We start from the raw sequence: 14,516 nt of genomic DNA, 5'->3' as shown, positions 1-14,516 counted from the left end.
CAGCTCAGCGTATTTATAAAAATGTACTATTCAAAATTGTTGCAGAAGAGTAAAGTGTCTAGAAGCTACCATTGTGCTACATGAGTTTCTTTAGGAGTAGGTTATGTGGCTCTTGCTGTATTTTGACAGCCTTGGGTTACCTTCTAGACATGACTGGAGTAAAATCTTAGAATATTGGTGTTAGTACATTAGACATCTCAGTCCCAACACTGCAGCTGTTGAAGTTCTTGAACTATAAGAGTAAGTGAGAACTAAAAAGCATTTTTAGTGGCTAAAGTCAGCACCGCAATACCTTTCCAACCTAATAGACACTACCATGTGTAACAGTATATGGAGGAACGCTGCCAATATATACGCAATATAATGCCTATATTTCTTTATTTGCACAAAGCAAAAGCCAAAAATACAATTTATTATAAAAAGCTTTTATTAACAAGTTACGGGTATTAACTATTCATATTTCCAATAAGCTGAGGAAATATTTATTTACAATCAAGTTTGAGTTAGATCTGTGAGAACTGTACAGTGTGCAAACTGGGAGACTCATTCCAGGAAAAAAAGCCAAGGTCAACGGATTCAACCACAGACAGCTGTCAGGTTTCAGAGGGACGTCTATGAAGCCGACTTCAGTGGACGAATTCTCTTCATGCATACTGCTCCCCAGCCAGATGCTCAAATACAAAGAAAGGGGAACTCACTGCCAGATCAAATGTGCAGTTTCATCTCCCATGCAATTATTAAAAAAAAAAAAAAAGACATTTGACAACAAAAATTCTAACAACCATTTCACTGGACCAGTGTAACTTGGAGTCCTGTATTGTGCAATTGAATTGGTCCATTTAGACTTCCTTTACTTTCCCATTGGGGGCAAATCCATTAGTGTAGTGCACTGTGCCGTTTTCCAAGTGTTTGCAATTGGCCACCGGAACCAACTCAGTTACAGCAGTAATGCCATTCTGTTTGGGTTTGTCCTCACTGTTAGCAGGTAGCCGCTTGCCCTTTATGTAAGCCTGGATCCAGAAGTTGGAGAAGAGGATAAAGAAAAAGGTGCCATAGATCCAGATGAGATGAATGAAAATGGGAACCTGGTAGTCACACTTTTCCATGAAGTAATACTGAGTGATATGGACAGACACCAGCACGAACTGAATCTGTGGAAAATCCATTAGAGTAAGGAAATTAAAGTTATTACTGTTACAAACAACACACAACAGTGAAGTTAAACTACTGCACTACTATAGAGCAAGAACAATGACTAAAGAATTTGAATCAGAATTGTTACGTTACATTTGATAAAATTGTTAAGATGCCCGTGGAACAAGGAAGCTTGACCTTTAGCCTAGTTTGTTTATAATAAGAATTTCTGAGATTTGTATTTTAATTTATGATTTTCTTCTTAATATGAACCTATAATTTTATAATCAGCTATATCCATCTCTAAAAAAAATCAAAACAAAAAATGTATTTAAAAATAATTTAAATACAGTTAAACAAACTTCAGATTCAAATACTTTCGTCATTGTTTGACTTCGATTCTCAAAAACATTGCAGTAAAGTTTACTTTGCTGGTAGCAAGCAGCTTTTAAAGAAAATAACTGTTTAATTGGAGAGAAATATATAGAAAAACAATTATGTACATAAAATATGCACACATTTTTTTTAATCACAATACATTTTCAGTGTGTAAGATGCAGATTATGTGAACCTCATCAGAATTTCACTAAAAACTAATTCAGATATTGGAAGCAACAGTGTCCCAACTTTGTGCATCATCTACATACAGCAACACATTTGCCCCCTTTTCACCTGGTGTTAACATGCACTTTCAGTGATCAGATCGTAATTGGGTAGCAGTTGACCACATTAAATATCAGGTATAAATGCACCCAAGAAGCATTATTGTGATTTGAGCACTGAAACCACATTTGGATGTATTCAGGGACTTCTTGTAAGACCGTGAATGCTATTTACAAGCTGCGTTGTCCTTGTGGACCGTTATATTGGTAAAACCTAGTGATGAATGCAGTCATAGTGATGAATGCAGTCATGTTCAGAGTCCCTCACCTCAATAAAAAACTACCACAAGTGGTCAGAGGAAATGCATGTAAATACCAGGTGTAAATGCCAATCTGTCTCAGCTGTCCACTTGTGATTGGATCACCTGATACAGATTTAAATACTTGGAGTAAACAGCAGAGGATAGGTCATGATAATCAACTAGAAATCCAAAAGTTAAGTTCTAAAAACATCTCTCAAGATCTCTACAAATGGTTCCATTCCATTGCACTCCATCTAGCTGTTTTTGAATGCAAGAATATGTCTTACATAAATGCCCCCTAAGAAACATGCCAAATCTGGGTCAGGTGAACTCGAAACTATCCTAATTATGCAGGGCTTCCTCAAGAACGATTAGTCAATTGCCTGAACAACAAGTCGATATTGAAAATAGTTTTGCACATAGTTTTGTCTAGTTACCAGGGCCCAAGATAAATAACCTTAAAAAAACTTGCCACTCCAGTTACACTTTTTTTGAAAAATGTTAATTAAATGCACATGCATATCATAGAGTTAAGAGTTAACACTAACCAGCTGGATTGCAGTCATGTACTTCTTCCACCACAGATACTTATGGAAGCGTGGTCCTGCAGCAGCCAGACCGTAGTAAGTGTACATGATGACGTGGACACATGCATTTACCAAAGCATGGAAGGAACCCATTCCACCAGCTGTCATTTGCAGATGAAAACAAATGGATTACAAATATGACCAGAGAGGACATGTTTACACAGGGTTCTAGATTAACCTTATACTTCATTATTTTGTCCACATGCAGGAAAGTAGAGAGAAGTTGGAACCAAGCAGAATCCCCAGTGTGTAGAAATATTAACTGCTGCTTAAAAGGAAATAACTGCCCGGTCAGAAAATTAAAAAAAGCACATAGCCTACATTCTTGCACAAGACTTCACGGAACTTCAGTGTGCCTGATATAAACTTAGTGACACCGATGATAAGCATGCACATTTAAATCTCAGTTAAAACAGATATTCCACTAAAATAATGGAGAATTCTGCTCTAAATGTCACGTTTGCGCTAAGGTTAAATGCAAGCGCTGGTTGTCTTGTGCCCCTATTCCACCAACAACCAAAAGCTTGCTGGCCTCGAACCACGAACCACTAATTTTAGAAGCTGTGGGGCTGGATCATGTAAGCATCAAAGCTTTCAAAACCACAGCAGCTCAAAAACAAATCTAGAAAGCGTTCATTATAACATTATAAAGCGATGAGATGCACGTTCTGTTGTCGGGCATCCCATGCCACGGCTCAAACCACTTTATTTTAACAAAATATTTTGTAACAAATGTAAAAAATTACTTTTTACCTGTTCATCACAACCAGATCGAATGTACATAATTAATTAAATAACTTTGGATGTTAAAATGCTCTCAAAACATCTTAAACTCCATACACATTATTTTTAAGATAAAATCATATTAATTACAAATATCATATGTATGAATTGATTTCGAATTTTATTCTGTATAACTTCTATTTGTTGTCTCAAAAGCAGTTCGTAATGGCATAAACAAGCTACTTTTTTTTCCTTCTAAATATAATGTTTGTGGATTTATTGCTATGAATTTTCTATGTCATAACTTTCAGATAGCTCAGAATATTTTTTCTCTACCTCAGAACATGATTCCTTTATGCTTTCTCTCTTATCACTCTTCCACATTGGTGTCATCTCTCCCCCACTTTAATGAGTAGAGTTGAGACACAATTATATGATCAGAGAAATAAATGTCAGTTTATTGACAGTAAACCATAGGAGTCATAGCAACAATCATTTTTATCGGTCATTTTAATTAGTCCAAAGGGTTTATCCCCATATAATAATAAATATCTGTTCTTTGCCAACTAATATTCCATATGTCATGCATAAAAATGTCTGAAGGTTAAACATGAAAAAAAGCGTACACTTGACATTGCATTTTGCTAATATATATAGGGACCAGCTTACCATCATGCCACACTACGTGACATAACCTTCCAGCGGAGAAACATGGTGCGGCAGTCTCGTGGGATGAGACCGACATGAGTATCCAGCAAGTGAGTGACCCTCATGTTGGGCCAGGAGTGGAGCACTCAGAATGAATATATGAACTATAGTCATATAGTATGAATTGACCCCTTCACAAACCCAGTCAGGAAGAGAGTTTATTTATAATGAAAGTGCTTGTGACTTATGGTAAATTAGATTGGCCTGAATGCAGGCGGTTGTGTAAAATGATGGGGATCCCGTACTTAAAGGGAAGGGCATAAGTATGTGTTTGGCAAATTAAATAGAAAGTGCAATAAACAGAGAGGATTGTGACGAGCGAGACGTTACATCTAGGTTGTAAAACCTTGCGAATGTGTTTTGAGAACATCCTGCAGCAAAACATATGTCTTTTAAACTCACCATCCGTCCATGCCCATGAGGAAGCTAGTTGAGTGTGCTTTAACACCAATTGGGCAAATCTTACCCTGCAACTTGTAAGCCAGGGCAATCGCATTAACGATCCAGTGTGAAAGTGTTTATTTGGAGATGGACATTCCTTTCGTGCATTCTCCATAGCACACAAAGGGCTGATCAGACAGTCTGAACTGGCAGGTGCTCTCAACATATGTTTGTGGCACATGCACAGGGCATAACAAATGCAAGGATTGTTGCTCAACTGAATTAAATGGAGGAGGGAAGGCGGCGGCTTGAAGGTGAACCACCTGAGCTCTGAAGGGCGTGGTTAGAACTTTAGGCACGTAGCCTTTTCTGGGTTTGACAGTGGCTTTTGAAAGTCTCCAGACATACATTTTTAATTGATAGTGCATGTAAGTCACCGTCCCATTTTACTGAGACCAGAGCCAGTAGTAGTGCAGTCTTAATAGTGAGCATGCCCAAATCCAAAGGCTCAAAGAGGGGCCTACGAGTTCTTTTAGGACCTAAGTTAGGTACCAAGTCAGGACTGTAGCCGGCCTAGATGGATTAATCGTCTTGCTCCTCGAAGGAACTTAATGATTAAATCATGATTGCCTATAGTGGCACCGGCTTCAGGTGCAAGATACGCAGATATAGTCCACACATAATCTTTTTGAGTGTTGAGGGAGTGAGTCCTGCATCTAATCGCTCTTGAAGAAATATGAGAATTTCATATATGGGGCAGTTTACTGGGTCTTTGCCAAGTGAAAGACACCAACCAGTGAACATATTCCATTTAGAGCACAGAGGCGATTTGTGGATTCGTCGTTTAGTCGACGACGAAGCAGTAGAGGGCTTCTAAATGAGAGATGAATCTTGAAGGAAGAAAATTCTGAGGAATGGTGTTTGTGCACCTGCTTTTACAGTGGACAGCTTCGCACTTAAAGGCAGGCAATATTATACTGCCCTACAAAGCAAAAAGGCAGTAACTACGCAGAGTGCAGAACTGAGAAAAATGACTTTAAAGTTATCCTGTCATCCAGCCTAAGTAGTTGTAGGTAGATTATTGGACATGTGACTGTTTTGTTACTTTATATTAGCTTATTCTTTGTACATATCAATCCTCATATTTAATTTGATATTTTACCCCTATTTTGCAGTTACTGTATTCTTGCTTTGTATTACTTACCAAAAGCGTGGCACCATACCAAGGAAAAAGGCGGTAACTACAGATTCTCCAAAAACTATTTTGCCACAACTTGGGCTCTGGGTGTGTTATACACTGTATTTGAAATAATTGGAACCATTTGTTTTCCTGAACATGGATATACCAAACCCAAACTAATTTGACCATTTTAGGTCAATATTTTCCACCCAGAAGCTGTTCTGATGCTGAAACGGCTGCTTAAAGTCTCACATTGCTAAGCTGTGTCAAGGCCCAAATTGGGAAAATTTATTTTGAATAGGACCACATGCTTTTCTAGTTATTGAATATTTTTCCACCGCTGGTTGGATTATAACTTTGTGACATGAACAACAAAATGATGACATGGCATCGGCGATGATATGAAGTTACAGAGGATAAAGTTACAGCTAGGAGCAGGGAGGATCAGGGGCAGGTAAGCAAAGCTATTTAAAACATCGCCTGTCAATTAGCATAATGCTATCTGAATGGACCTCTGAGAGGAAGTCCCGCCCTGGTGGCTGACAGGTGTTTATATTGTGATAGCCTAGCCTCTAAATGTTTAATCTGTCACTGTTACTTACCATTCTCCGGGTATTTTCTTTTCAATGCCATTTCGACCATCTTCTTTCCCGGCTTTGTGCCATCTCAAACAAAATTTGTGTGAAGTTAGAAGTGTGAAATCGCAAATGTTAAAACCGTCCCGTGAGGATGCCGCGAAGTCAGCTGTGTGTGTTCACCATGGAAACAGTAACTTCACTGTGCAGCAACAGGGTTATTTTTTGTTAGGTAAAACATAACAAGAATACAGTAATGGATGTTACTGTACTCTTGCTTTGTTTCACTAGGGTTTTTTGCAGTTACTGTACAAACGACTACCATTTTTCTCCAAAACGACACACATTTGAGATAAGATGTTTTGTCACATAACAAAGGATGCCTTGAATGTCATGAAAATGATAACTCATTTTTGACCAAAAATGCAGTTACTGCCTTTTTGTTTTGTAGGGCAGTATAATATTGCCGTCATTATAGAGATGTTTCAACGAAGTCGTGTGGACGGACCTTCCCCATATACGTTAGCAAAATGCAATGTCAAGTGTACCAAGTCATAAGGGAATGATAAATTCTCTTGGCCCAACAACCTAAAAGTTTCTGGCTACGCCACTAAATGCAAATATAAAAATGGCAAAAAATATGTTTCTATATTGTGTATATCGATTTATTTAAATATCCATCTGTGTGTGTCAGTGGGCAAGGCTTCATGTGAGGCTGAGGAATTTAAAGAAACATGACATGGTTTTTCCAGGCATTGAAAATTTCAATTAAATTCAGCAAATTCAAATGATATTTATCTTGTGTTCAGCGCTTCATAAGAACTAAATATGCTTCTCATCTGACACTTTGTAATCTTTGTTTCATGTGAGTGTTGTACGCATAAGTCCATAACCAAAAGGAGAACAGTTAGCCAATAAGTGTAAAATTTAAGGGTAGCAGAAGCACAGGCAGGTCACATTAGTCAGCTAACAATCAGAATTGTATCTACTGATGAAATTCAGATGCTCAGAGCAGTTCTATTTAATTCCTCCATTTTAATTAATTGCATTAGCCATCTTTCCATTGCATGGATGCAAGCTGCACTTAACATTCTCCTCAATCACCACCTCCACTTCTTGTATATCAGCTTTGCCTTTTGTTTCTCTACATCTGTTGTTCTGTGCTGTAAGACTGTAAAGCACAGTTGGAATTCCTATCTTCAATGTATTATTGTGCCTTGTTCTTGAATGATCAACATGATATACAGTATTTAAAGTTCTATTAAGTGTTCATTTAATCTATTATGCTATGAAGGATTGTACTGTCAGAATGTTTAAAACATTTTTTTTTTTTTTTTACAATGTTGTAATATTTCTGCTGGATCTGCTCTGTTTTCTCTGTTTTGTGCTCTCCCTGCTCCATACATGCATGGATGAGAGCAGAACCACAACGGCAATACCAACAGATGCTTGATTTGTGTACTATCAATAAATTATTAATTCTGTATTCAAGTTTGTATTCTTTGACGGACGTGGTCCTGACTGATTTAGCCTTAAATCAGTAAGCACCAGTAGTAACTCACCAGGAGTAAGAGTGATGCCCCACCACCATGTCCAGGGTAAGATGGAATGATGGAAGATGTGCAGGAATGTCAGCTGACTGTGCTTCTTTCTCAACACGAAAAACACCTGGATCACAGACACAGTTCTTGTTAATTCACAAATCATCCTGCAGTTGGTGGGAAGGTGAAAGCTACATAGACAGCTTTAAAGCAGGAAAGACGATAAGGAAAATACGTATTCTTACCGTATCAAAAAGTTCAACATATTTAGAAAAATAGAACAACCAGGCAGCTCGAACCATCTGAGGATTCAAGGAGAAACACAATGAGTCACCACCAATATAGATGGTTTACAAATCAAAGAACACTTACAAATCATGAGTTGTTTGGTCATGATGATAAACACTTCTGAGAATTTCTTTTTTAATTAAATGAACAAGGACTGCTGCAGTACTTACTCTGAGTGCTTGTGGGCTACTGGAGGGGTCACAGAGGTCACATCTCCAGGTGTATGTTGTTGCCCAACCAGACATCAAGAACTGTAAAAAAAAAGAAAGTGTTAGGCTGATCTAAAATATGTCTAGCACTCATGCAAAGGATATTGTGAGTTTATCTTTTAAAATAAATTAACAATTAGGGGGCGAAGTGTGTAATTTTTTTGATGTTAAAATACTTTCTTCTAACCTAGCTTAATATGCAGAGATAACTGAAAGTAAACATTCTTAGGCTGATTTCCCCCGAAAAGTGTAAACACCTCTGGCTCTGTGGTGCCTTCAAAATATTGCTCTGCTTGTTTAAGCATCCCGACATTGGCTTATCAGAGCGAGTTTAACCAACAAATGGAAGATGAGTTTTCAGAAGACCTGTTTGAATTTTTTTTTTTTTTTTTGGCAGTTCTGTTTGGTGATGCTAGTGGTGCAAAAATTACACACGTCACCTTTAAGTTTTTTTCCTAGTTTAAAAAGATTTTTTTTTATCAATAATTCTTGTCAGATGTTCAGCTTTTGATTGGAGAGGCTCTATTCAAAGGTATTAGTGTTTAGTGCAAAATGTTTAGGTATACTACAAAGGCAAGATCATCTTACATTGACATTCACACAAATAAATGGAAAAGTATCCCACCTCATAAACAATTAAAGCATTATAAGCCACCATTGAGAAATTATAGACAATCATTGTTGTTTTGAGGCAGAAAGGTTTGCGATTGGCCATGTATCGTGGTCCTGCATATAGCACGAAGAATACATATCCCATCAAGATGAGGGTCATCTGTATGGGACTCTGCATCAGTGGATAATCCCGCACTCTGGCATCTAAAGAAAATAACACATCAACTGATCAATCACATGATATGTGTCTGTAATGACATCCTTCTAGCAGTGTTCCCACACAAACTGACCAATTATATTCTATGACCATGTCATCCATGATTATTGGATAAAAATTTTGTGGGACAGATTTCCATTTGTATGTCAAGAATTAATATTGTGAATAAGCAGATTTAAATAATTACACTTTTTAAGAGTAGAAATTACTCTTATATAAGACTATCACACAGATTACACACAAGTTTTACTCTACACAAGCATTTAAGGAGAAATACCAGGCCAATGATATACATTAGAGCAGAGCAAAACTATAAAACATATATTTGCTATTGAAATTTCCATGACTTTTCCAGGCATAAACATTCATTTAAACTTCCCTGATATTTTTAGTTTTTTATGACCATGGGAACCCTGATCTAGACAAGTGGAATAATAAATCCTGCATTACCTGCAATCATTTGTTTGATGTACACACTACAGTTTGAAGCCGAATTAATACAATGAGCTCTTACCAGTTCGTTTGAGAAGGTAGTCATAGAACTTCAAGATGTTTGAAACCACCTCTCCCAACATCTTGTCTTTATTTCTTCAAACACTAATCAACTGGAGGACAGAAGTACATTTGTTAGCCCCAACTAGGTGCACAGACACTGAAAATACAGCAAGAAATGCTAGACAGAGGCTGTGCTGTTTTCAGGAGGACAGTCAACAATGACAGCCCACCAAAGCAAACAGGAAACAGCTGGCAAATGAACAAGATATAGCCGTACCTGATCGGCACATGTTAGACGATGTTGCAATGGTTACTAGAGCCAAACTAATTAATTCTAAGGTGTGCATTTAGCCTAAAGAGCAATTACTACAAATGATAGATCAACCTGGGTCTCATGACAAGTTGTAATAATAGGATGAGTTGGTGAAATCATGAGAAATTGTACAAATTGGGACTTTTTGTTCCAACAGAGATAGAAGTGAACCAATAAATTATGTTTCACCCCTAACCCAAACCTTACCATGATTTTAATTGGAAAATAGCTTGTAGAAATAAGACGTGGTAAGTGTATTACAGGTTACTGAGCTACAACAGTCATTTGTATTGCATAAATAAATACGGAACCAAATAGAACCAAATTTGTTAACAGATGTTTTCTTTCCAGTTAAACTTATAACTTAAGTTGCCTGTAATGTATCAAAATGTATGAAATGCTGTTTGTTGATTGGTTGGTCTCCATGGTGATAACATTAATAACTTTTTGTAGGAGCCAAGTCATACGATATCTTAAAGTTTTGCTATCTCATATGACTCATTACTAGTTGGATAGAAATAGGCCATTTGTTTTGACCAGATTTGAACGCAGCTAATATTTGGCAATTTTAACAATCACAACAACCTGTAACTATGCCCACTCAGCCGTATAATAGGAGTCATATTTTGTTGTGTCAGTTCCAAAATACTCAAATTTTGTCACTGGACAGTGAACATTTTCTATCTTTTTCTGTTTTGTGAATTTTTAGTAAATATTGTGGAAATGATTTTAAATTAAGCAATCTTATTTGGCACCATTAAGTTGCAATAAGTAACAATATGTACAAATGTTTGCAGTTGGAAAACTGATTTTCAGACACAGTTGTCAAAAATGAGAGTTGCAAACCAAGTCATTGGCCTGGTTTGAATGAACAGACTAGTCAGCGTGTTTCCATGCTTTCTGACACGTGTGTGATCAAACAAGGCAAAAAGAACAAACAAAAAAAGGCATAAATATTATTCTCCACAGCTGTTTATATGCACAGAAACAATGGGACAGGACGACAAAGAAATGCCGATCTGCCTACAGATCTAATGCTACAAGCACCTACTTCATCAGAAGAGAACAAAATCACCACAAAAGTCACAAGAGACAAAACACAATTGTTTTGATCAGAAAATCTTTTGAACCATGATAAAATATATATATATATATAATTTTCACTCCCTGAAAAAAATTATTTCAACCGAATCATGCAAGTTCGTAGGTTGTTTAAGGACAGTTTTTATAAAAAATAAAAATAAAGAAAATAAGCTCAAAAAGGAACAGTGCACCATGGTACCAGCTCTTAATCAATTCAAATGTCTAAAATACCAGGACATTTAAAATAAACTCTAAAATCACCTGTAATGATTAAGCTGTTCTATACTACTAGACATTCAATGACTAAGTGCAAACAAAGCTAGTCGAACTGGTGAGGTGGAGAAAGGTAGATATTTTACGATCCCGTCACATAATCAGATTTACTCACTAGACAGGAACTGCTACTGAAAACGTAAAGAAAGTGAATCAAAAACGGTCAACCATACGCAGAGATGGGGCACCAAAATGAAATCCGGACAGACGCAAACAAGATCATAAACAGCATTGTAATAGTGAGTCAACTCTTTCTATCATAGTCAGGCAACTACATTAACAATACAGCAAGGCTATTTTACAATTATTTGAGCTGACAAGTTTACCTTACCTGTTATCTTTCTTTCCACTCGGGTTCTCTCATACAGTTACTCCAGATAAAAAAAATGTAGTCCTATACACAAATAAATAAAATTAAAATGGGGGAAAATACTGCCCCACAGGGGCAAAAATAATTGAGCTGTGGAAACCTTTTTTCTTTCCAGTGTCTTAATTCTTTCTTTCAATCACAACAGTTGTCACCAATGTACTGACAGAGAAAATGAAGTGCAATGTATTCCTGTGGAAGCTTTGGCAAGGCAGTGACAGGCCCGCACTGAGAAGAGTCAGTCTCCGCCCAATTTAAACCGGAGCAGCAGCTCATTCAAAAGAGACAACACCCGCCTGGTTTCAGGATTGCAACCTGCATTCATCTAACAGGAACCGCCTCTTGAAACTCAACGATTGGCTATTGAGAGTGAGGCTGGTCAGTGGTTGGCTCTGATACTGGTATGGTTTTTGTCATGCAGTGGAAGTAGGCGAGAATTGAGCGCTGATGGCTCAACAATGAAGTCTTTTGTTTCCCTAGAATCACAAAAAATGGGTGCAAGGCTTGTTCACTGAGAATAAGACCAATTGTCAAAGCCTTGGAAAAACGGAAAAAATAAATATGCCACATTTGCAAAAAAAAAAAAAAAAAAAAAAAAAAATCTAATTCTAATAAATACAATTTTAACTTCTTGATCAATAGTAGGTGATTCAACATAAATAACAGATGCACTGTGTAATATTAAAGTCTAGTGGGGTTGAAAATATCACACAACCATTTTCTTTTCCACACAAGAAAATTTAATGTGGAAATGTTACATTATAGCCACCCTTTTATAAGGGAAAACACATAGGGATCAAGTACTATATAAATTAATTTACTTTCATTTGTCAAAGTATGACACTGATGAACATCTGGGTTATCTGGGCCTCCATTTACACTTGTGGCCAAAAGTTTGGAATAATGTACAGATTTTGCTCTTACGGAATGTGGTACTTTTATTCTTAAACTACTTCAAAGAGTTCTCATCAAAAAATCCTACACGTGCAGCAATGACAGCTTTGCAGATCCTTGGCATTCCAGCTGTCAGTTTTGTCCAGATACTCAGGTGACATTTCAACCCATGTTTCCTGTAGCACTTACCATAAATGTGGCTGTCTTGTCACACACCTTACAGTCTAGATGACCCCACTAAAGCTCAATGGGGTTAAGATTCATAGCACTCTTTTCCAATTATTTGTTGTCCATTGTTTGTTTTTTTGCCCACTCTAATCTTTTCTTTTTGTTTTTCTGTTTCAAAAGTGGGGTTTTCTTTGCAATTCTTCCCATATGGCCTCTAAAGTCTTCTCTTTACTGTTGTACATGAAATTGGTGTTGAGTGGGTAGAATTCAATGAAGCTGTCAGTTGAGGACATGTGAGGCGTCTTTTTTTCTCAAACTAGAGACTCTGACGTACTTCTCCTCTTGTTTAGTTGTACATCTGACCTTCCACATCTCTTTCTGTCCTTGTTAGAGCCAGTTGTCTTTTGTCTTTGAAGACTGTAGTGTACACCTTTGTATGAAATCTTCAGTTTTTTGGCAATTTCAAGCATTGTATAGATTTCATTCCTCACAACAATGATTGACTGACGTGTTTTTAGAGAAAGCCGTTTTTACCTAATATTGACCTTAAGACATGCTAGTCTATTGCATACTGTGGCAGCTCAAATACAAAGACAAAGTTAAGCTCCATTTAACGAACCAAATAGCTTTCATCTGTGTTTGATAAAATTCCAAGTGATTGTTTTTAGTACCAAATTAGCAATTTATCATAATTACTCAAGGATAAGGTGTTGGAGTGATGGCTGCTGGAAATAGGGCCTGTCTAGATTTGATCAAAAATGACTTTTGTCAAATAGTGATGGTGCCGTTTTTTATATCAGTAATGTCCTGACTATACTTTGTGATCAGTTGAATGCCACTTTGGTGAATTAAAGTGCCAATTTCCTACCAAAACCTATTCCAAACTTTTTGTCACCAGTGTACATCTCAATCTAGATATTCCAAGTGAGACAGCGTGTGACGGTATTCAATAATGACACCTAAGACATCAAATCACGTGAACCGTTATTGCCATTTGCAGTTGTGTAGCTTGCTTGAAGTGGTTTGCTAAAACTCCACTAGCTACACAGTAAAGTTTGTGTCTTGTAACAACTAAAATATAGTTGTAATCAGCTAATACTAAGTCCTGTAATTGATAATGGCAATGTGGCAAAATGGTGATTGCAATATTAATTTCAAATTTGAATGCCACACCATACAATGCGAGTAAACTTATTCAATTTGTAGCTAGCGCCTAGCTATATAGTAGCAACTGGCCGTTTTTAACTGGTATAATATTGTTGTAGCCTAGTAGCTGGATAAATAAAAATGAGTCAAGCCTTACTCTAACATTAGCCTCAACAAGATAAGGCCCAGCTCTTTGTTATCTGTTAATTCAAAAAGCCAGTTTGGTATTGAAAAATGAATGAAACTCATTTTTAAGAGAACAAAAATAAAGTTTGTTTATCGTTCAGCCCATTTTTGTAATATACTGTGATAAAAACTTCAGCAATTATTATGATGAAAATTTTATACCATCACATGCAACAACAGCAGCAACAATGACAACGTATAGACATACAGGTGATGTCAGAAATTTACATACACTTACAGTATCTCACAAAAGTGAGTACACCCCTCACATTTTTGTAAATATTTGATTATATCTTTTCATGTGACAACACTGAAGAAATTACACTTTGCTACAATGTAAAGTTGTGAGTGTACAGCTTGCATAACAGTGTAAATTAGCTGTCCCCTCAAAATAACTCAACACACAGCCATTAATGTCTGAACCACTGGCAACAAAAGTTAGTACACCCCTAAGTGAAAATGTCCAAATTTGGCCCAATTAGCCATTTTACCTCCCCGGTGTCAAGTGACTCATTAGTGCTACAAGATCTCA

General features: G+C 36.9%; 1 protein-coding gene across 3 annotated transcripts in view; it reads right to left on the bottom strand.

Moving 5' to 3' along the window:
• Positions 1-371: 371 nt before the first annotated feature.
• LOC127649264 (elongation of very long chain fatty acids protein 1-like) overlaps positions 372-14,516 on the bottom strand; it is a 76,659-nt gene continuing 62,514 nt past the window's right edge. For 2 of the 3 annotated variants that reach the window (XM_052134295.1, XM_052134294.1), the window contains exons 2-8: positions 9,574-9,664; positions 8,856-9,046; positions 8,192-8,272; positions 7,979-8,035; positions 7,755-7,860; positions 2,587-2,726; positions 372-1,151 (exon numbers count right to left, since the gene is read on the bottom strand). In XM_052134295.1, the coding sequence (XP_051990255.1) occupies positions 840-1,151; positions 2,587-2,726; positions 7,755-7,860; positions 7,979-8,035; positions 8,192-8,272; positions 8,856-9,046; positions 9,574-9,634 (948 nt within the window). In that variant the 5' untranslated portion in view covers positions 9,635-9,664 and the 3' untranslated portion in view covers positions 372-839. Of the gene's footprint in view, positions 1,152-2,586; positions 2,727-7,754; positions 7,861-7,978; positions 8,036-8,191; positions 8,273-8,855; positions 9,047-9,573; positions 9,665-11,554; positions 11,867-14,516 lie in introns of those variants that run through there. The other variant, XM_052134293.1, reaches the window with a different exon arrangement.

This window comes from Xyrauchen texanus, chromosome 9 (assembly GCF_025860055.1).
Source record: "Xyrauchen texanus isolate HMW12.3.18 chromosome 9, RBS_HiC_50CHRs, whole genome shotgun sequence".
Classification (NCBI taxonomy): domain Eukaryota; kingdom Metazoa; phylum Chordata; class Actinopteri; order Cypriniformes; family Catostomidae; genus Xyrauchen; species Xyrauchen texanus.
Note: the sequence above shows the minus strand (reverse complement) of the source record. Positions and strands in the feature narration are given on the sequence as shown.